This window comes from Rhamphochromis sp. 'chilingali' (genome assembly GCF_963969265.1).
Source record: "Rhamphochromis sp. 'chilingali' genome assembly, chromosome: 20".
NCBI lineage: Eukaryota > Metazoa > Chordata > Actinopteri > Cichliformes > Cichlidae > Rhamphochromis > Rhamphochromis sp. 'chilingali'.
In genome coordinates, this window is record NC_137947.1 from 8152578 (window position 1) to 8175566 (window position 22989).

At 39.1% G+C, this 22989-nt stretch overlaps 3 protein-coding genes across 6 annotated transcripts; 1 reads left to right on the plus strand and 2 right to left on the minus strand.

Moving 5' to 3' along the window:
* The first annotated feature begins 392 nt into the window (after nt 1-392).
* Nucleotides 393-2913, plus strand: cox5b2 (cytochrome c oxidase subunit 5B2). The gene is made up of 4 exons (XM_080869568.1): nt 393-594; nt 1416-1486; nt 1566-1665; nt 1769-2913. Exons 1-4 carry the CDS (start codon nt 498-500, stop codon nt 1879-1881), a joined length of 381 nt encoding a protein of 126 aa, XP_080725694.1. The 5' UTR covers nt 393-497; the 3' UTR covers nt 1882-2913.
* Nucleotides 2914-3060: 147 nt separating this feature from the next.
* Nucleotides 3061-16877, minus strand: herc4 (HECT and RLD domain containing E3 ubiquitin protein ligase 4). Of its 4 annotated transcripts, none has more exons than XM_080869566.1 (24): nt 16859-16877; nt 14699-14968; nt 14419-14578; nt 14205-14281; nt 13888-14109; nt 13717-13808; nt 11043-11173; nt 10781-10935; nt 10406-10482; nt 9516-9640; nt 9301-9360; nt 8053-8164; nt 7374-7563; nt 6965-7137; nt 6752-6871; nt 6563-6661; nt 6309-6476; nt 5443-5586; nt 5185-5351; nt 4979-5045; nt 4812-4894; nt 4489-4672; nt 3939-4041; nt 3061-3827 (listed from the first exon to the last, which is right to left on the minus strand). In XM_080869566.1, the coding sequence occupies exons 1-24, from the start codon at nt 16872-16874 to the stop codon at nt 3619-3621; spliced, it is 3204 nt and encodes a 1067-aa protein (XP_080725692.1). In that variant the 5' UTR covers nt 16875-16877; the 3' UTR covers nt 3061-3618. The 4 variants fall into 4 exon arrangements, 3 of the variants coding, with proteins under 3 accessions (XP_080725692.1, XP_080725693.1, XP_080725691.1); XM_080869567.1 differs by lacking the exon at nt 16859-16877 and adding an exon at nt 15885-16248; XM_080869565.1 differs by lacking the exon at nt 16859-16877 and having other exon boundaries at nt 14699-15296.
* Nucleotides 16878-19956: 3079 nt separating this feature from the next.
* On the minus strand, nt 19957-22096 carry LOC308388360 (androgen-dependent TFPI-regulating protein). The gene is made up of 5 exons (XM_080869035.1): nt 21259-22096; nt 21027-21152; nt 20818-20919; nt 20574-20689; nt 19957-20169 (listed from the first exon to the last, which is right to left on the minus strand). The coding sequence occupies exons 1-5, from the start codon at nt 21403-21405 to the stop codon at nt 19962-19964; spliced, it is 699 nt and encodes a 232-aa protein (XP_080725161.1). The 5' UTR covers nt 21406-22096; the 3' UTR covers nt 19957-19961.
* Between the last annotated feature and the right edge of the window lie 893 nt (nt 22097-22989).

The following is a 22989-nucleotide window of genomic DNA, read 5'->3' on the forward strand; positions in this document are numbered from 1 at the left end:
TTGATTAGTGCAAATTACAGCGCTGATGTAAACACCTATGTGTGTTGGGAGCAAACCTTATGTACATAAGATTTTAATTTTTATCTTTTATGTTTGTTTAAGTGTAAGTCTGAGGTCCGTGGGAGCACTGCAATTTCAAATGCCCGTGTATGGTTTGTACATTTGGTTTTTGAGTTTGATGGTTCCTTCTTCCCTTGTAATTGCACGGAAATGTAAACTAAATAACTACAATAACAGGTGCTATCTTAAAGTGGTTTTTTTTTTTGTTGCTGTTTTTTTACATAACAAAAATGAAACTACGTTTTTCTATAATAAAGTATACAGCGGTGTTTACCACCCGTAGAGCGTGCCTCCCACTGCTGAATCTGATTGGTCGGATCAGCTGCGCTTCTGCTCATTGGCCCGCGCACCCGTCACTCAGGCGGTTGTAGTGGGGTCATTTCAGTCCGGTTTATAGCAGAGCCAGGTCATTCACTGTACTTGAAAAAGGCACTATAATGGCGGGACGTCTTCTTCTCCGAGCTTGTACAACAACACTGCAGCTGAGGAGCGGCGTGCTGGCCCCGCTGCACCGTTCAATGGCCACAGTGAGAGGTAGGACTCCGTATTTACGACAGGAGACGTGACTTCACAGGCCTCCGGAGTGCGTTACAGCCACAGCTGTCACCGCTCACTCGACTTAGTGCGAAAAGCTGGTTATATTGGCAATTTTAGCGGTGTCTTTATTGTTTAGTTTGGTAGCTGACAAGTTAGTAACAAGGAGTTTGCAGTACGTGCTAGCTAGCTACCGCCAGTGTTTTATTTACAGCAAAAAGAAACACCTGTGTACATATTTATTTACAGAAGTAAAACATATTTGTGGGAGGCCTAAGTGCTTTGAGATACACAAAACCCCTACCTAAATACGACTATAAAGTACACCTTAAAAAAAATGAAGGTCATTTGGACTTTAGCGAGTGGAAAGGCCTTTGATAGACCCACCTCCTTTGGCAGACTCCGTTGGGCAGGTGCCAGCACCCTGATAGGGGACAGGAGTGTGTTATTGTGGGAGGCGTCCAATGCTGACGTGCAGGCTTGCCCGCACTCATTACAGAGTTTATTATAGTTCTGTATTTTCTAATTAGTTATAATTTTTATTTCGTTTTGAGCTTTTCTTTTTAATTTAGTTTAGTTTTTGTTCTTAGAAGACGTTTAGTGTTGGTTTCTGTGTTAGTTTTAGTCTTTTTAGTTATTAGTGTGCGGAGGCCATATGCAAGAGGTAAGATTTAAGCAAGTTATTATAGGCTTTTAATATAAAACTGATTTTTTTTTAAGCAGCTGAATCAAATACAGATTTTTTTTGTTTATTATTTGTATATATTATTATCATTTATTCATTTTTTTAATAGAAACCTTTTTGCTATTTAATTTTTCAGGCATACCAACAGATGAAGAACAGGCCACTGGGCTGGAGCGCCGTACCCTCCAGGCCCTCAAACAGGGAAAGGTAGGCTACTGTATACATATGATAATGAACCTGAACTGCACATAAGCTAATTTTTTTCTTTTTCCCGTTTACATCATAGGACCCTTACAGCATCCTGAAACCAAAGCACTATGCTGGTACCAAAGAAGACCCTCACATTGTGCCAGGCATTGGAACCAAGAGGCTGGTGGGATGTCTCTGTAAGTGATGCATAATGAATACAATTTCCCCTTTATGAATCTGTTTTACCAGTGTTAAAAACTTTTTTTTTTTTTAATTATAACTTTTTAAAAATCTTTGCAGGTGAGGAAGACAACACTGCTATTGTGTGGTTCTGGCTTCATGAGGGAGAGGCCCAGCGCTGTCCTTCCTGTGGTTCCCACTATAAGCTTGTCCATCACGAGTTGCCCCACTGATACCAAAACTAACACACAAAGCCCCCAAATTGGGCAACAACAGACAAGTGTATTTGCCTCCTTTAAGGCCATATTCTGCAGTGTGTGCACATCATTCAACTTGTACAGTTTATGATTAAATTGTGACTTGAAGTGGAATGTGTTGATGGGTATTTTCATGAGGGAACAGACAGTTAAAATATTAAAGGTTAATTTACTATATAAGCTGGACTTTAAAGGGGACCTATTATTCTGATTTCCAACATATTTTAATTCATCACAGCAGCTTTGTTTTTCTTATACTCTACCTTAATGCAGGCCCTCAGATTTCATCTCTCTGACTTTAAGGTAACTTTATTTCTGATTGGCTGCCCCTCAAAGGTTTCTATTGCGCTTTCGACTACATTTCTGACACCTCAACAGTTGCCCTTGAAGAAATGTGTCATTGTGTCAACAATTAGCCAATCATAGGGAAAAATCACCTTCTTTGGAAGAATGAAGTGATATTGTAAATGTGAAATCTAAAAAAATCGCCATTATTTACCGTCTAGATTTTGGCGTAAATAATTACTTTGGCTGTCTTTACCGCTTTCATGAGCCCCTCCACTTGCAGGATGTGAATAGGAAATGGCTGTGTGCCCGAGATGACATCTGCCCTTTGTAACTTCATACAAACCCAAGAGTAGGAAGACGTTGATGCCTGAGCACACGGATTACACATACCTATACTTACCACCTCCTCTGAAACTCTGGTCAGGTGTCATAAGAACATCCATCATCAGAACATATTTGAAAGAAAATAACAAAAAGCAGAATTAACCCCTTTTAAAAACAAAATGTGGTATATTTTTTGTTAAAAAATACCTTCTACAGCAATATTCAAACACAAGGTACTATATTAAAAATAACCAACCTTTCATAAGAACTTAGAACCTTACCAGCAAGTAACCCATTTATTTCAGTGGCTGTACTTTGTTTTTATTTGTGGATTGTTAAGGCAGACAGCCAAGAAAATCCACTCAGCATCTATAGCAAACACTTCGCATTGCTCTCGAGCAAATGTCACAAGAGAACCTTTGTCAAACAAAGTAGATTTACATTGGCTAACAATTTTTGCAACAGGGGATGAAAAAACCCAAACTCCTGTAAAATACGGTGTCACTTTGATGACAAAGCCATGCAGAAAATACTGCTAGAGTGTAGTTTAAAAAATATGTTTCTGTTGACACCTTGTCAGATGTGAATCAGGTCTTATTTTTCTCTATATTTTTTGGGGGGGTGGAATTACGTGGTATTTTGTGGTGTTTGACTACATTTTAAACCAGTAAAAACATAATAGAAGCATCTCACTGTCACAATAAATTAGGTGTTAAGCATTAGAAAAATTTCACTGTATTTTACAGGAGTTTGTCAGTTTATTTATGCCCCTGTGCTGTATATACCAGTAGTTTGCTTCGTCCTATCCAAACATGAATAAAAGCATATCTACATGAGCAATATTAAATGTGAATCAAATTGTGTGGGATTGGACTTCAAATACTTTGATGGCAAGAAAGCAGCTGGAAAAAAAATAAAAAAAATCAACATTAACATGAAAGTCCAGCCGTTCATCTCAGTCACCTTTAGTGTCATGTGGCCTCCTTTTTAATTTTTATTTTTTTCAACTTGTGTTTGACTCATCCAGACTGAGAAGTCTGCAAAAAACCATCTGGGAATGTGGTTGCCATCAACAGTCTCAACATGGATTTTTATGTTCTATCAGGCAAGATTGAAGCCTTGATTGTGATCTATAGCCTGTAGCAGCTTCTCACGGAGCATTTCTAGACTCGTGTACTTGGGCAGGTCCAGCAGGTTGAAGCAGGTGTGGGCGACAGGTAAGTAATGCTCCCCTCCACCAGTAGGCTGGATCACCAGTTTCAAGCTTTTCATGCCCAAGATGGGGATGCGGTCACTTCCAGTGAGGAACACTGTAAAGACAAGATTTTTGTTTCTCTTCATTCTTCAAGGTCCGTATGTAACATGCAAACTCACACAAAATTAATGAAATTAACTTTTCTGCTGTTTAGGGCAACACTTACAGAGAAACTGTTTTTTCTTCTCCAATGGAAGATTGTGAAACACCTCCCAGAAAAGCCTGATTGTAGGGTGGTCTGTCCAGTACTCCCCTTTGTACTCAGTAGTCTATGAGCAAAAGAGCATAAACAAAAATGATTTTCATAATCCATCTTATAATGTACAAGGCTCACTTTAAAAAGTGAGATTCACAGTGGCCACTGGGGCTTTTAAATGATGTATTGACTGAGAAACCAAGGATACTGCACACTCTTACATCAGCAACCTGCCAATCACACCATACCGGCAAATGTTTCCTTAATTCACAAAATGAAGATTATACTGTATTAGATGGAATGTTAAACTAGCATACAAGACCATAAACTAAATTCGTAAAATGTTTACTGAGGTAATAAATCAAGTGAGACATAAGGAAATTTCAATACAGCTAGAGGAGTCGCCCCCTGCTGGACACTAGGAAGAATACAGATTTCATAGTCCTAAAGGCTATGCAGATATTTTCTTCACATTGCGTGGCCAGATGCAATTTTTACTAATCACTATTTAATACAAAACCTTTTCAAGCTCCATCCAGTCATAGTTGGTATTGCCGATAACCATGGCTTGCAGTTCGTTTGGCTGGAAGAGTTCTAAAACTTTCCCACCGCACACTTTGTGGAAGCCTGAATAGAAGCACTCGAAGAGTGGAGCTACCGATGTGTTGAAAACATAGTCTACATAGGCACTGACGAAATCTTGCCTAGAGGAGAAGAAAGTAAGAAAAATGAGAGTAACGTGAATGTTTCAACAACAGTCCAAAATATTCATGAATCCCTTAGTGGATAACTGCTAATGGATAAATATCAGGACAACTTTAAAAAAAAAAAAAAAATCTTTACCTGTTTGACATATTGACGTTAATGTTTTCCCCATTTGGTACAAGCTCCAAAACCTCTGTGGCACCGTAGTTTTCCTCTGTGATCTGAAAAAATAAAAATCATATGATAGGTGGATGACACAACTTACTTTAACCACAGCAGAAAATGTTGATAGTCAATCATCTTACTGTGAAATTCAAGCAGAAGGTTTCCTCAAGGTCATCTTCTGTGTAGTCTAGTAGCTGCTGCAGACTCCTGGATGAACAGGAACACAATTCCCTGTGTGATTACTGTGGCATTGAAAGGTTTAGATGACGTTAAGACAATGCCAAGGTAAACTACCATTCATAAACATATTAAATGGAAACCTCAGGTGACTGTTCCTTGATCTGACCTTCCCACATCTGGCATTAGCTCTTTCAGGTCTTCTAGCGTTGGCTTCTTCTTCAGAAGCTTCTTGTAAAGGGCCAAGGGGAAGTTGAGCTCAACGATGGTGAGATTGTAGATGGCCAGACCGCAGATGACCCCGATGAGGTTGAACAAGTCAATGTCCTCAAATGTCTGCAAGGGACAGTCGGTGATTGTCAGCATTTAATCGAGGAAGGTTTTCACAAAGATCACGCGGAGATGCCGCCTGGTTTAAAGCAAGTACCTTGTTTGAAAACCAGATGAGGCGAGACTCCTCGTAGTAACGAAACATTCCGTATTTGGGATCAAGCAGCTCTTTCATGATCAGAAGGAAGAACTCCTTTCTCACGCCGCCTGCATCGACAGCCTCTTCTCCCACAAAGATCACCTGCCACAAATGTCACAAGTAAGTCACAGTACCGTTTGAACCTGGCATACTCTGTGGGTTCATTACCATGAGCAGCATCTTTCACATTCATATATGTATTTTCATTCATAACTAGGAACTTCATCCTAAGTGTACTTGATTTAAATTTGGCTGTTAGCTCGTTCAGTTGTCTTCGTTGTCAAGGCCACGGCTCCTGCGATACTTAGCGATCGCTACCTGGAAATCCTGTTCCAACCACTTGCACCACTCTGTGTGCTCACTGGATCACCACTTCTGTGTCGAAATTGTGAGGAGTTGAGACAGAATCTACAGTTTTGAACCTTAAGAACGGATTTACAATTCGCAACACTGTAAAAAAAGGCCTAGCATGCTTTAAGTCAAGCTTGTGACCTAATGTTGATGCTACGTTTGGACGTTGTGGACTTATAAACCTGAAGAGTGCCTTTTTTACACTCTCTAGCTCTTAGCTGTATGATGTTTCTTCCCTGAGTTAGTGGTGTCGTTGTAGACTGCAAGGAGGTCCATGTTGAAATCACACACGCACATGTGCATGTTGTCAGAACGGGACTTCCTGGAAACAATCCAATAATAGCACAAGTACTGGAAGGGATCCAGAGTTTACAAGAATATGACTGGAATGGAAATGGTGGCCAAATTTAAATCAGGTTTGGGTTATGCTGCTTCTTTTTTTTTAAAGCTTCAAACTTAAATGCTGTTTCTACCTTTAGTGGCTTCTTATAGTCAACATTCTTAGACTTCCTGAGCACTTCCATAGTGTCTCCAACAATGTTTTCCCTGCGAACGATGAGGATGAGGCACGGGTTGACGGATTCCACAGCCGGTAGGAACATGGAGCTGAAATTTTGCATCTGTGCCTGGTCCACTGCCATCTGTTAATACAGAAAACACATGATTATGAAGCGATTAGTGAGAATAAAGGTAAGAAACTGCCTTTAAGAGGTTTAGTGAGTAGTACCTGCATTTGTAAGACAGCATCTGTCTGAAGGAGTGTAGTCTTTGCTTGGGCATCAAATACAAAGGGATACTTGCACAGAGTCACCACACCATCATGTCCCTGGGGATAGAGCATAAACAAAAGGTTCACATCAAAACCTTAACATAGAAAGATGTATTACTGAATCGCAGAGCCAACATCCAGACTCACCATTGGGTACATCTGCCTCTGAAGCCAAGTGACATAGTCATTTCGGATGTCTATCAGGTTGTCCAACTCATGAATGTAGAACTTGCCATACTGAATGATGTGTCCCGCTTTCTCGCTCACCTGAAGCGAGAAGTGGGAGAGACTGCCACTTGTAGTCCTTTAAAGAAGGATATAATGTGCAGCAGGAATTTAACACTGCACCTTTTTCCTCACCTTGTGTAGGATTTCCAGGAGTCGCAGCGACGTGTCCAGAAAACAGGTGAAAATTCTCTGCTCTACTGCGGGAATGCCCACCTTGTGCATCTGCAGCAGATACACCACCACTTCCTTGTACAGTTCAACTAGCCGCTGGAAGACTGGGGACTCAAACGTAGACCACCAGTTTCCTGCAAATACATGAGCAAACACTAAATTTGTGCTCCTCAAAACCCTTTTAAGACAGTGTAAAGTGCTCATTTTTCCCAGTCCTAACTATACCATCTGGAATTTAATTCCTGCATAAGATTTATGACAAATATAAGCTATTTTAAGACCTTATTTTCCTGAACAATAAGGTCTTAAGTATAGTATGTAGTACTAATGTAGTATGGAAAGCTTAAAGAAACTCCTTCATCCTACCTACCTAGTACCTTCAGTGGAGCCTCTTTTAGGCTGATGACTGATTTGGCAAATGGGATAGAGATGGTGACGTAGTTATTTCGGTTAGTGAAGAGAGGGCATTCTGGAAGAGTGAGGTAGAGTCTCAGGGCTTCGATGTCTGGAGGAGAATTGTTTAGCCTGGGAATGAGGTTCTTCTCCAGACTAGCAGCAATCTGAGGCAGACAGACGAAGGGAAACAGGTCTGTTATGATTAATGTGATAATCCTGAATGCATACAAACTGCTGATGAGGTGTGGGGTAAAGTGCAACAATAACACACTGAATGGACCAGAGTACCGGAAATAACTGGAGCCGACACAGTAATAAAACGTCACTGGGGACATTTACACTATAAAAACATCTTCTGGTCAGGTACCAAATCAAAATAAAATGAACGTCGTTGACAAGACAGCAGATGAGCAAAGGTCATAAACACTGTTGAAGAGTATGAGGAATGAAAAAGAAACTCCAAGTCAGAGGAACTTCACCAGTCAGAGAAAATATATTAGTGCCCAAGTATTTGGCATGGCACTGACACGACACAGAATGCAGTTTTGAATTACAGTGAAGAATCCAGAATTTAGTCCCCTCCAAGACCTTGAATTGAACAAGTAAAAGGAGATGGATGGGTGGATGGAACTATATTATATGTGGCCACTGACCTGCTGAGCAATCTCAGGGTGACCCTCTTGGATTACTTTGTTGAAGAGCAGGCGAGCCATGTTCATATCCACCCCTGAACATTTACTGCTGGTACTGTAGTGATCTGGATGACTGCGTTTATAAAAAAAGGGAAAAAACAAAATCAGCACTCAGAATGAGATAATTACAAAAACGCTAGGCAATAACTACAACAATACATATATATATATATATATATATATAATACATAAAATATATATATATATATATATATATATATATATATATATATATATAACAATACATAAAATATATATATATATATATATATATAACAATACATAATATATATATATATATATATATATATATATATATATATATATATATATATATATATATATATATATATATATATATATAACAATACATAAAATATATATATATATATATATATATATATATATATATATATATATATATATATATATATATATATATATATATATATATATATATATATAAAACAATACATAAAATATATATATATATATATATATATATATATATATATATATATATATATATATATATATATATATATATATATATATATATATATATATATATATAATATAACAATACATAAAATAAATATATATATATATATATATATATATATATATATATATATAATATAACAATACATAAAATAAATATATATATATATATATATATATATATATATATATATATATATATATATATATTAATCTAAAGTTCTAAACTGATCGGACAGCGCTTCAGAGTGCAGATGGTTAATGAGCTGAAGCACACTTCAAAAGCAGCCCAAAGGTTTCTCAAAGCAAAGAAACAGGATATGCTTCAGTGGCCAAATCAGAATCTGCTCTCAACCCAGGAGAGCACGCTTTTTATCTGGTCAAAGCGGTGACAACAGAACAAGCTCTAGATTTACCATGACAGCAGATAAGTGTCAGTACTGAATGTTGTTATCGTTGAGCTTCCTGCTTTCATGGCTAAAACTGTGGCCATCTCAATTTCATGTTTTTATATAGCCTACCAAACTCGTGCATTCACCTGGCTCATATGACGGGAGCAGCTTAAGAAAGCTTTAATTATCTAATTAGAGAGTAAATAAACAAGAAATTCAGCAAAAAAAAAAAAAAAAGTGTTGATTTTAATGTAAATCAGTCAAAATGATTTTTCTGACTAGATTATGACTTTTGAAATATCTGGAGTGCATTTACCTCATTGACAGGAAAGACCCATTTAGGCAGCTTGCTGAGGAAAACACGAGGTCGATCTCACTAAGGAAACCAGAAAAGGCAAATAATTACTGTGTAAATCTCCAAAAAGGATCTGGTAATTTGATTCTACTCAAACACACCATGTCTAAAACAAACTAAAACTCCAATATGCCGAGGATCTACTGAGGGGGAAAAAAAGAAGAAGAAAACTTTACTTGGAGATGTCGAGCGGGAGTCTTCCTTGTGAGTGGTTCAACCATTTTTGTATGAGATCCTCATTCAAGGAGTAAATCTTTCTCTGGGGATCTTGTATCCTTGTGTCATCTCCGTTCTGAAGGCTCTGCACCAAAAAGTATAAAAGTTAGACAAATAAAAACTGAAAAATGTAAACCTGTGTAAATAAAACTGAGTGAAGAAACAGATCAGATGTGTGTAAAAACAGTATTCACAGCTATCTGCGGCACATTTTAGAAGAAGGTGCTTCTAAGAAAAGAAAAAAAAGTGACATACATCCTCATTACAAATTAAATTCTGCTTGAAAAATCATCATACGCTACATGGCAACGTGTTTTAAAACCAACACCAGCTTGCATTGACTGTCGGGGATCAGCTGGAGCAGTCTGCTTTAATTAGATTGACAAACGCAATTCTGTTTCCTGGAATTCGAAAACTTTAATTACAAGATTTTAACTTGAAGTCATTTTCTTATTTTTCAAATTTCTTATGGTTTTACTGGTACGTTTCGCCTTCTTTAACTCATGTGAATGGTGACGTTGTCAAACAATGCTGTGGTATAAAATTACACGCGAACCCATGTGCTAAGATTTTTTTTTAAATTCCAGATAATTACAGGTTGTGTCTGGAAATATTTACAATCTCAGCTCATCTGCCTGACATTGCTCTCACTCCCCAGCAGTGATAATAATGCTTTAGTTCAAATCACTGTTGTTCAGCTGCTCACTATTATCGAGTACTGCCAGTACCATTGTTTTTACTGTAGAGTAAAAACGATAGCATTCAGGACAGCTGTGCAATTATTAAAACGTGCTGTACATTTGTAAGCATCTCCATGAAATCTCTGTTTCAGAGGAGAGGGAAAACTTACGTTGGTACTGCAATAGTGAGCAAAGCTTTGATCTCCTCCAGCATAAATCCGTTTGACACAACAGTTCTCCTCTGAATCTGCAAAAGTGAGGGAAAATAGGTTTTTTGTGTTATTAAAACATCTTACCATCGAGTTTTACGTTTGAAATAAACCCATCAAACTAATGATGTAATGTGCTTTTACAACTTCAGATTCAGATTAAAGCTAATAAATCTCCACGTTCAGATGGATACACAGCAGAATTATAGAAAACGTAGTCAGAGAAAACGTAAATGGAGAACCCTATCGATTAATACATTTGACTGCTTATGATTCAAACTTTACACCCCTCAAAAATGGAAGGATGTTTTGGTTTTACATTTGCTGTCCCCTCACCTGTATCTGTTGCAGTGCTGGCGACTACCCAGGGACCTTTAACAAGAGCAGGGCTTTTTCTGTTGGAAGTGGACCGTGTGCCAAGCTGCCCGTTCCCTCCGAGCCCAAATGAATCCATCTTCCCCGATGACGGCGTGAAAGCCAGCGTGTGTTGCCTTGACCGCACAGCAATTTGAAACGTTACTAGCAGCCTTGTGACTTTTTAGTATAATTCACTGACGTTGTATTTTAGATAAACGCGCAAAAACAAAGTCGATTTTACCTTCCACATGCAATCTGTGTGACTACATTTCCCATGAGCTCAAACACTTTTCTGGGGTTTATTTCATGATTTGTAGAGTTATGCCCAAGCTGTCCATATCCTCCTGCTCCAAATGTGAACACGCCCCCTTCCTGCATTTAAAAACAACAGAACCAGTTATTCCGACCTTCAAAAGGGTTAGCACTGTGCTAACTTGCTAAGGCCAAAGTGTTAGCAAAGACCACTGAACATGAGGCTTGAAGAGACAGAGAGGCATGAAAGACAGCTGTCGTGTTAATGATTTCAGTCTAGTTTTTCCTTAACCAGAAACAGCTAGATTAGTAATGTCACATGCCAGGAGGGGGATTATTTTAACATCCAAGTCTTACAGCAGGGATCCTCCTCCTCTACAGCGTCAGGCCACTACTGAAACAAACTTACTGCGTCTGGGCACCTGGACAGGAAATGGGCATTTTTATCCACCGCTCGAGAAGATTTAAAACTTCACTATTTAACAAACCAAAAAACATTCCAGGTTCTAAATAACGATCCCAACTCATCTATTCTTTTCTAAAAATTAGAAGTAAACACAGAAATGGCATTACTTATGAGCCTAATTACTGAAGACTATTCATAAAAGAAGACTACATGATGAGCATGATTACCCACTGAAAACGTATAATGCTTTTCCCTGTGTAGAAGAGGTCACACCTCGTACTTGTACCAAAAAATGTTGACATCACACCTCATGAAGACCCTGAAGAGACTTATCCTGGACCAGCTTCCAGCACATGGTCAGATCCCTTCCGGTCCTTGACCTGCTCAACAGGGCCTACATCCACCCAGCGCTGTGAGGGTCATGTTTTGATTTCTCCAGTGTGTTCACCACCACCAGCTCGGCTCTGCTGGGTGGATGCCTTGGCAGTGACCTGGATAGTTGGCTCACTGATCTGCAAACCACCTGCAGCACCATGTTGGACAGCAACACCGAAGCCCAGCAGGGGACTGTCCTCTCTCCCTTTCCCTTCACCATGTACACCACAGCCTTCAGCACTGCACAGACACCTGCCACCTTCACAGGTTTCTAATGACTCTGCAGTAGTGATGTATCACACAAGGTGATGAGGAAGAGCATGGGGGTTGTGGATGTGAGGAGGGTTAGAATGCTGGTCACCCCTATTTCCATCCGTGTGGTTTGGGTGCAGACAGGATAAAAATACCTCAGTGTTCACGCCCTCTACAAGAAGAGTCATCTCTATTTTCTTGGATGACTCCTTTAAAATCTAATGGATGACCCAGGATGTTTTGAGTCTGTAATGGCCACTGCCATCCTCTATGCTGTGGTGGGCTGGGGCAGCATGATACCAGCAGACTCAAACCGATCCACAAGGCCAGTATTATAGGTGTGGAGCTCGACTCTGAGAGCAGATGTCAGATGATAGCCGACAATCCTTCACGTTCATTCCATGACTTGCAGGACAGTAACAGGAGCAAAACCTCACTGCACTAAAACGCCACAGGAAATGATTTATAACTGCGATGATCAAACTTCATATCTTCCCCTTATGACACCTGGACTATTTTTACTTCTCATATTTTCTTTATATTGTACATACTATTGTTTAACTTTGGAGTATTTATTTTAACATAATTCACCATTGGTGGAGCATCTTAGTTTTATAAGGATGGTTTACATTTTTTTATGATTTCTTTCCATTTTCTACCTTTCATATCATTTGCTTGAGAGTCTGTGACAAAGCAATTTCCCCCCGTCATTATAAAAGTATTCTGACTCTGATATAAACTGTTACAATGGAGGGTGCTCAGACGAAATGCCTGCAGCATCAAATAATGAGCTCAGTATGTGCGCAAGTAATCCCAGTGAGCCAAATGCTCAGGCAGTTTCAGGCAGTTTATTCTATATCAGCATGATGTCAGTGAGTGCAGACATCCCTAATATAGTCATCTCAGGCGTATAGCTTTGGCCGTGAAGCCACACTGATGTGTTAGTCAAGCCTTCGGTATGAGGGGCAGCCAATCAGAAGAGACTTGGCTAAATGGGAGGGGAGCTAAGGAATATAAAAAAAGAAGAAAGAAAGCAAGCTCGTTTTAAGCAGTAGAGGAACCCAGAAACTGCACCTACAGCACCCGTGGGTACTGAACAGTTTGTTCATCTGACAACAGCTTAATGTTTTTCTAAAGGAGAGCTTTTAAACATCTGTGTGACAAAGCAAAACACTGAAATCTTAATGTATAGCAGACTTAATGTACTGCAGTGATACTGGGATGTTTTCTAACTGGTCGCTTGGCAGCAGCTGTCTCTGAGCAGTATGCAAACTGGAGAGCGAGGACACAACACACTGACTGTGACAAGTGATGCATCTGTAATCCTGCTTGGCTGCTGTTTGGGATCAGTTAAGAAAATGTAACACATATACACTGGCAGATTAAAAACAACAACATCAACAGCAATGAATTAGGAAGAAGGTAAAGAAAGCATAACCCAGCATGGGAGTAAATCCCAGTAAAAGTCCAAGGCCCAGTTTAATGATTTTAAGCCTAAGAATTAAAACCATTAATTAGATTTAAAAGAGCCACTTTTAAATCTAATCATTAATCCCACAGTTTCAAATTTCGGTCTTCTGTACACACAACGCTGCAGATCTATCAAAGAACCAAAAAGTATGCAACTTAACTTGGTCAGTGCAGCCGTGTGATCTTCTCCACAGCAAATGTAAATCACTCTCTGTGATCTGAGGGACTTCAGGAGGGCCGGGAAATACCGATCTGAAAAAGACGTCCTGAAAATTAGTCAAAGTTTCGGGTTTGAATGTACAGGGGCACCTTCTAACCTTCTACCACTCACCGTTGCAGTCGTTGAGACCAAGCTGACCGAAATTGTTGCGCCCCCAACCGAACACAGCTCCCGAGGGAGTGAGGGCAAAGCTATGTGCTCCACCTGCTGATATTTGAGCAAAAGGAATGCCCTGCAGAGACTGAATCATCTGGGGTGTGGAAATGCTCTGTCCGTTGATTCCTAACCCAAGTTGGCCATATCGATTCTGGCCCCATGAGAAGATGTGGCCCCCTGTGTTAAAAACGCATATATAATTGAAACGGTTTAACATGACATAAACACTGTAAGCTGCTCTGGATATGTGCTAAGTGCAAACCATTCCTCACCCTTTGAAAGTGCATGGGAGTGCCAGTACCCACAGGCTACCTGAGCAATTTGAACATCTGACAAAGTCTTGATGTTTCTTTTCATACAGAGGAAAAAGAGAGAGAGAAGAATGGCTATATTAGGTCTTTTCATGGTGCCTTTACAAAACAAAGGATGAGCAAGTAGTGCGTTAAGTAGGACACACAGGGGTTTCCTGATAGTTGATGAATTTACCTAGGCACGCGAACACATTCTTCAAAGTTATTTAATCCCAGCTGTCCATCTGAACCAAGACCCCACGAGAAAACCTGTCCTTTGTCATTTAGGGCGAGTGTATGGGCCTCTCCACATGATACAGCCACTATGATCTGTGCATCCAAGGCCACAACTTGCTCTAATAGATGACATAAACAAGTGCTTGCACAGTGAGCAACTTTAAAAAACAAAACAAAACCCCCCAATGTTTTATTAGAAAAACAAACAAACAAACAAACAAACAGCAGACATCACCAACCGGGTTTCTTTCTGGCTTTCTCATGTCCAAGCTGCCCAAGATCATTGCAGCCACAGGTATACACCGTCCCGTCCTCCAGCAGGAAAGCTGTGTGTCTGCGGCCACACCCCACATCACTCACTTGCTTCCCGTGAAAGAATTCACATTTTCGTGGCTCAACCACAATCTCTTCATCAATCCCACCCAAGCCCAGTTGTCCATAGGAAGCATTTCCCCAGCACAGCATTGTAGTTCTCCCTTTAGCTGCACGCAAAAGCAGGATCTCAGGCTCTGTGAAGAAGACACTTGGGCTAATATAACCTTCCAGAGTATAGTCACATATCCCCCGTTTCATTTGCAAGGTGTAATCTAGCTGGTATCACCTAGCAAAGCCGAAAGAGGCAAAACAACATCATCGCCACATGAAACAGACGCAAGCCTGCGGTCAGATTAAGTCATGACTTCAGGATCGTACACCTACATATATATATGTGTGTATATATAGCGAGAGCACTAGTACGTTGCAGTCTAAACTGACCATGTAAACAGATTAGCCTAGTAAGCTACAGTTAACGGTGTTGGGTGAGTTCCGTTAGGGTTGCTAAAATCGTCAAATAACACCACTTCCGTCGCGGTTTACAAATTAAAGCACATGCCAAAACGTGTTTAAATACGAGTATTGCCAATAACTGTATGTACCCCTACGATTTACACTCTCATAAACATAATTAATAAACTTACACATTTCTTTCTGGGTCACAAATGTATGCGTTTATAATATTGTAAGCGGAAGTATAACTCTTGTCCGTAATGTTAGCACACGCTAGCATGCACCTTGACGTATACAGGCGAGGTAGATCATTTCAGACTGATGGCACTTGACCAACTTAATGACAGTACTTAAAATTATCATAGTGCGATTGGAAAATATTTTAAGAAACATATATGTTTAAGCACTCGACACGTGGTACATGGCTGACTTATACAGACAGTCCTGATATAGCAAGCTAACGTTAGTCAGACCCAAAGACTTTATGTCTGTGTTTGGAACATAACGTACTTAAGAGTTCATTCAGAAACCTGAAGTGACTTCACAGCTGAGTATCTGAACTTAAAGCCCCGCTATTCTTTACTGTTCCGCTAAAAACACAAGTTTAACAACTTACAGCCAGGTGTCTCTTATGTTAGAGCCAAGAGCAAATCTTACCAAAGCCACCAGACCCGACAAGTTTATGATCTGCCAGTGCCTTGTTCGTTAGTTAGTCCGACTGTTAAAAACACACATTACAGTACGCTGCTGTCCAAAGACAACTCCCAGGTAAAACCCTACTTAACGCGTTTCTTGGCCGTACAGCAGTTGTTGACAGAGCATCGGAGTGGTTACATTAAAGCAGTCGTCTCAAACTCTGGATGTCCGTTATGTCCTTTTAGAAATAAAAGTGTTTTTATAATAGCAGAGCGGAGAAGAGTACAAGATAGTTAAAATATATACATAAGAGTCCCGAAATGTCCAAAACACGGTCAAGGAGATTTGAATACTTCTCTGAAAGACGCGTAGAGAAGCTCTACACATAAACGCTGTAAGGCTTAATTTGAAGGCAGCTTACAATACCGGAAGTATTAACAGCGTTTTCACGCATTTTCCTTCATGGACGTGAAGAAATGTCGCGAAGCTGCCGAAATGTTCTAGAGCGAGCGCATCCGCGCATGCGTATACCGGCTGCGCTGTACTACCTTTACCTAGGTATGAAAACACGGAGGTTACTCTCCTAGTCCCCGAACTCCATTTCATACACACACATGCACACACACACACACACACACACACACACACAGACCTCCCCGTTTTCTTTTTCTTGAATGTTTCGCGTTCATACAGAGCACACACGGCATTTATTTGTTATTAATTAGTAAGTAAAAGAAGGAAAGTGAAAGCGCGAAAGACTACTACTGAAGTGCGTAGTATGAACTAGCAAAAGAAAAGTCCACAAATGAATACATTCGAAATAACAACACATATAACGGTATTCAAGATTAAATGTTAATTAATATGTAAGTACATATAAATATATAATACAAGCACATTTTGAATGTGACTATAAGTTGCAGATGTATGTGATTAAATGTGAGGCGTTATAAAAAAAGTTATATCTGCATTCTAATCGCAGATATTTTATTTACCTGTAGTTTTGTTCATCTTATGTAATCAGGCTGTAAGTATACTAGAAGAATCTCGAACTTCTACCGGTGTCGTGTCTTTTTCCAAAACCATGTTCGCCAACTTGAGCTGGTTCACAACCACCGGGCTCCCCCTGGTGGAGAGCAAACTCACTTACTCCGATTCAACAAACAAACAAATAGACTGTGTCACCTTCATTAAGATAAGATAAAATACGAGAAGAAGGTAAACTCAACAAACATATTAAAAAAGTAGGCATTAAGAGACTCAAATATGCATATATTTTAAAATAATGAAAACAGCAATGCAGCTAATGAGGACATCAAATCAATGTAATTCTCTTTTTTATCATCTGGTTTTAAAAGAGCTTTTTGCACCAGTTAAAAATAGATTGGACATTTCCTTGATGTACAGTAAGCTTCTGTAACAGAGATCCACATCTGTTCATTCAAAATCCGGCGAACACAGCTAGGTTTCAGACCAAACTTTTGTTTGACTGAATGGTTTAAAAGGAGATGAAAAGTCAGATAGATTCATATCATTCAAACTCCATCTGCTGGTGCACAATGCCATTTATCAGTCTGTCTGTCTCTTTTTGTGTTAGCTGATTTCTTTTATACTGCAATATACTACACATAAAATATGAAAATGTTTATTTGCATTTGTGTAAAATGTAAATGCAAACAGAACGCAACGATTTGCAAAGCTGTCAAACCCATATTTTATGCTCATCACATGTTTAAACAGAGACATTTTAATATTTCACAAAAAATATTATTTCATTTTAAATTTGATGGCAAAAACATGTCTCAAAAAAGCTGGGATTGGGACAACAAAATGCTGGAACGATTTTACATCATACAGTATCATCAAAAGAATCAGAGAATGTGGAGAAATCTTTGTGTTCATGGGACAATACTGGACAGCCTCTGGCCTTTGGGCCCTGAGGAAACACAGGCATTAAATACAGGCATTATTGTGTCATGGAAATCAGTGCATGGGGGCAGGAACACTTCCAGAAAATACTATCTGTGAACACAGTTCACCATTAATACAGGTTGTATCATACAAAGAAGAAGCCATATGTATGCATCTCTCATTCAAATCTCTTTAAAATGAAACTGAGCTTGTACTGAAAACAAACAATGCTATCTGATCTGCATTTTAAAATCGACTACTGATTGCACGAAACAGGGGACAGGCTGAGTCAAAAACAGGTTTTTGCATACTTTGAAAGTATGATAAACATACAGTAGATATTATTTCAGTGCATTGCCGGTGAAGGAGGAGGAGGCAGTTTAGTTAAACTTTTCCAAGAGTTTCCAATGCGTAAATATATGACAGAGCGGATGACAGGCAGGTTGTCACTCTTTGACATCTGTTGTTTTTAGGTGTCACTGGTGAGATCATCTTAACCTGCGTTAAGACTTACAGCTAATGATAGCTCTTATCACACACAAATCCGCCTATTTTACGCAGTTGTTTGCGTAACCGCACATTTATCTCATGACTGACATCATTCAGGCATAAGATAACCTGTTTGGTGAATATGCAGTCTATCCTGTACGGCTGGTTCTTCTATGGGAGTTTTCCTCTCCTGTCTTACGCATTGTGGTCTGATGTCTCGGAGAAGAAGGAACCTCTTTATTTCTCCTTAGGTTACGAATCAGAGCACAAACAGGGCAGACACAACAGAAGCAAACATGTTGTACTTGATCGGAGTAAGTGCAGACCTATTTATATATTATTTTAAGTCTTTTAGCTGTAAGTAAGTTCATTTTTCAAAGATTGTGTTTTCTAGTGGTGACTGTAACCTGTGTGATACTGACTGCTGTTCGTTTTGCCTTAAGATCATTGCTGGTCTTCTCTTTGTCATATATTGGTTTTCAACGGGACTCAAAGAGGTAAGCAGCTATTTATTTTTCTTTCTTTCTTTCTTTTTTAAATGTAGCTCACATCAAGTAAGAAGCAAACAGAAACATTTATAGAGAGTGCATAGAGGTGGAACAAGGAAGCAAAGACTAACTCTGTGTAATGATTCTTATCATTTTCAGGGAAACAAGTCACAAAAGTCCCAGCTCCCAGAATCCTCTGCAAACAACAAGTTGGTAAGTGGCAATCAAAAGTTAAATGCTGAACTTACTGAGAATAGTTTGGATAAAATATCTGACTTCAATTTCTTCAACAGAATGATCTGAGCGACGATGACTTGCATTTATTGGCAAAGATCCTTTCGGTTGGATTGGTGGATGCGGATCCAAACTACCTCCATCACCTAAAAGGCTACAGGGACTTGCGTGGTCCCTGATCTCCTTTGGAAAAAAGAAAGAAAAAGAAACAAGGAGCTCATCTGGAGCGACGGATGGATACAAAAACAGACTTTCATGGAGATTGTTAAGGTTCAAAATATTGGGGATGGAGACAAGAGAAAAACCACAATAACAACACTGGTCCGGTCGGGTTGAGTCAAACGATGATTTAATGATCACACACGTGGGAGATGGACACTGATGCAGACAGCCTCAAATGGATTTTGAAGGATTTGTGATGTCATCAAATCAATGCTTATTTGGATTACAAGTTATTCTCACATCACCCTGCAGATTTTTCATGATCACAGGATAAAACATGCAGTATGTTCAGTTTAAATGTTGCACTGAATATCTCAGAGGTGCACACAACTGCGTTATGTTAAATATGGATCCTGATTGCTTTATTGTTACCTTTGTAACCCACGGCTGTACTGCTTGTTGCAAGTAATCTGTCTCAATAGTGCTATTTAATATTTAGCTAAATGCTAAATTGGTGCTACAAGGAGTGCAAGTGGAGAAGAATACAGTCTTTATTGCAATCATTACCCAGTCATCAAATCAGAACAATGTGTAACGCATTAGGCAAGGGTGTGTTTTGTCCTGTGGTTTAAACTGTTTTTAGTAAGAGAAAGAATGGATTGTTTGCATAGCTTCACTTCAAAAAGAACCATGTGGCCATGTGGGAGAAAGGTTCAATTAATTTGTTTCTCTTGTCTTTTTGTTCATGTCCTTTTCTGGAGAGAGGAGACAAAAGAGAGAGTTAAGCAAAGAGACAGATTAGATTCTGTTGTTGTTATTTTTTTAAACCTTTCTTTTTTGGTATGATATGGCAAACGTAACTCCTCTTACCCCAGACCCGTCTGCTGAGCTCGTTCCCGAGCAGGTAGAGCAAGATCACCACAGACATGTTAAAAAAGAAGAAGCCCACCAGACCAGCAGCACTGAAGCGCCCAAGAAGAGGATACACCCAAATCCCGACTGACATGTACACCCATATAATCCTGCAGAACATGTTCAGAATATAAAATAAAAAAAGGAAGGAAAAAAAAGGTTTGGCTCATACAAACATTCACCCAGTGTGTTCACGCAGTTATTGTAACAGCAAAACAGCAGCAAAACTAAACATCTCATATGCAATGAACAGCATGCTTATGGTTTGTTCTGTACTCATGAGGAGTTATTGGCTGCATTACAACATGTGAGCCCGAGCTGTGGAGGTTGAAAAGAAGCTTTTACCCGCAAGCTGTATACACACTGGAGCAGCAAAAATAGATGCATTTAGACAGTGTTGTGCTTTCAGCCACATGAAGGTGAACTTCAATCAGTGTCAAATGAAAGATAAAAACTGAAGAAATGCTTTTTTTAAAGTGCTTGATTATGCTGTTAATGCTGAGTCAGCACTTACCAAGATAAGTAAGCCAAGCCCACGATTCCTAATGCCGTCAGTGCATGTTTAGTCTGTGGGTAGACGTGAGGCTGCATCAGCACCTCTCCAAGTAAGATGGGAAGGACAAATGTGTGCTAAAGAAAAAGCCAACAGCAACATGAGAAGTCCCGGCAGGCCAACCAAGAATTGCTTAAAAATGTTTTAAAAATACAAACGATGCTGAGTAATTATTTATTATGCCGAAGAACATAAGTCAACAGACCATAGCGTGGTTCATCCACGGAGGGAAGAAGGTGTCGATGGTAGCTGGGTAGACTAATTCTCTATCATATGCAAAGATTGCCCAGAAAAGTAGAACAACAAACTAAAGAAAAGGCAGCAAAGGCAGAGTTAATGTGAAGCATAGTGTTTTGCTTTGGGGGGGTTTTTGCACTTGAAAGAATGTAGGATTTGCAAATGTGGGGTTCTCACCGTGCCCACTGGAAAGGCAAAGACAGAGAAGAGAAGGTCTTTAAACTTGCTCAGAGTACTCTCAGCCTTTTTCTCAGGTTGAAGATCATTCACTGCCGCCAGTCCAAAGAACGTCATTTGCAATAACTGAAACATTACAAGCAACATTGTTGTTTTTTCCCACTGTCCTTGTTGGGATCGCAGGGTCATTAATCCTTCACAACAATTACCCATAAACGATCAAGGTACTCACCAAATTCAAAAAAGTGAGGTACTTCCAAGGTCCTCCATAAACAAAGATTCCTGGTGGCAAATCCTCTCCATCCATATCAATTAGATTCTTAATAATAAACGCATACCAGCTGAATGCTGCAATGTGATACACTCTCCTAACAGTCATTCTCAGTGTAAACTTATATTCTTCTGTAATAAATAGTGAAAATAAATTAAAATGCAAGCAAAAAAAAGCAACAACAAAACAAAACAAAAAGACTAAACTTCAAAGTTTTCCCTTCAGATGTGAGGCACTTGAAGCAGTGAAGGTTCTTTAAAGATTAGTGTAATTCAGCGCCGGCTTATCAAGACATTTGCAGGCAGCAGAGACAAAGAAACACAAGAGAACCACTGTTCAGTTTTTTACGAAACATATGGCGACTTCTTTCATAACCGCTTGTGGCTGGGAGGCAAATTTATGCACAGTGAGAGTGTAATCTGTTATATAGTGTTTTGCAAGAGAAATCCCAACGAGTTAGGAAGGTTACGTGAGTTCAGATACAGTACTGTGCAAAGGTTTTAGGCAGGTGAGGAAAAAATGCTGTAAACAAAGAATGCTATTTATTTTCCACCAATCAACAAAATGTAGTGAATGAACAAAAAAGAAATCTAAATCAAGTCAATATTTGGTGTGACCACCCTTTGCCTCAGAGCAGCATCCATTCTTCTAGGTACACTTGCACACAGATTTTGAAGGAACTCGGCTGGTAGGGTGCTCCAAACATCACAGATCTTCTGTGGATGTAGGCTTCCTCACATCCTTCTGTCTCTTCATGCAATACCAGACACACTTGATGATGTTGAGATCAGAGCTCTGTGGGAGCCATGCCGTCACTCCAGTACTTCTTGTTCTTCATGCTGAAAATAATTTTTAATGACTGGCTGTATGTTTGGGGTCATTGTCCTACTGCAGAAAACATTTGGGGCCAATAAACAATCATTTATATTTCTGAAAGCATTCTTTGTTTACAGCATTTTTTCACACCTGCCTAAAACTTGCAAAGTTCAGATAGGTAAATATCTTCTGACAAAGACTGGATCACAGAAGAGTTACTTCTTTATTATTGCTGGAAATCTAAATTCAGGAGCTCGACACATCTCTCGCGAGCTTATTAAAATAATAGTAAATGTGTGACGACAAAATAACCCGATAAATTCATAAGAAAGAAAATTTCAAAGAGCAAAAGTTTCACGTTAGAGAATAAACGTGTTAGGAAAAACAGGCAAAAATAAAAATAAAATAAAGTTTTCTCCTAAACTTGTTCTCCCATTACTTTTTCCTGTGATCCTTAAAGTTTTCATAGATGTCATAAATGGCCTGAAGATGGTGCTGGTGTAAAGGCTGTGATCTGATTGTACTGCGCCAAAGCCAATATGCAGTATGTTGCAATCACTGTGTTAAAGCTACTAAATCTGTGTAGGTTTAGAAGAGAAATCTGTTATATAAAATATAATGTATGTGTTCTTTTTGGATATTTTAAATCAAATGGAGTTTTCAAGTTACACACGAACATGTTACATATGAAACATTATATACGTAAATATTTAAAAACCTCTTGCAATTAAGGATTTAAATAATTTATTATTTAATTCTGGTTTTATTTTTATTTTAGATGGCATGTTTAATTTTGTGGAAATAGTGTCATAGTACCTAAAATTTACTTTTAAAGCAGTACCTGAGTTTCTTTCTGTGCTATATCAAAGATGAATT

Excerpts from the sequence above, each read along its gene's own strand:
- cox5b2 (XM_080869568.1), top strand. The coding sequence starts at position 498 with ATGGCGGGACGTCTTCTTCTCCGAGCTTGTACAACAACACTGCAGCTG. Across the intron at positions 1,487-1,565 it reads AGGCCCTCAAACAGGGAAAG|GACCCTTACAGCATCCTGAA; the intron begins GTAGGCTACTGT and ends TTTACATCATAG. Across the intron at positions 1,666-1,768 it reads GAGGCTGGTGGGATGTCTCT|GTGAGGAAGACAACACTGCT; the intron begins GTAAGTGATGCA and ends AAATCTTTGCAG.
- herc4 (XM_080869565.1), bottom strand. The coding sequence starts at position 15,032 with ATGAAACGGGGGATATGTGACTATACTCTGGAAGGTTATATTAGCCCA. Across the intron at positions 14,282-14,418 it reads GAATGTGTTCGCGTGCCTAG|AAACATCAAGACTTTGTCAG; the intron begins GTAAATTCATCA and ends CTGTATGAAAAG. Across the intron at positions 7,138-7,373 it reads GGCTCCACTGAAGGTACTAG|GAAACTGGTGGTCTACGTTT; the intron begins GTAGGTAGGATG and ends ATGTATTTGCAG.
- LOC308388360 (XM_080869035.1), bottom strand. The coding sequence starts at position 21,405 with ATGACTGTTAGGAGAGTGTATCACATTGCAGCATTCAGCTGGTATGCG. Across the intron at positions 21,153-21,258 it reads ACCTCACTTTTTTGAATTTG|TTATTGCAAATGACGTTCTT; the intron begins GTGAGTACCTTG and ends GTAATGTTTCAG. Across the intron at positions 20,920-21,026 it reads TTGCCTTTCCAGTGGGCACG|TTTGTTGTTCTACTTTTCTG; the intron begins GTGAGAACCCCA and ends CCTTTTCTTTAG.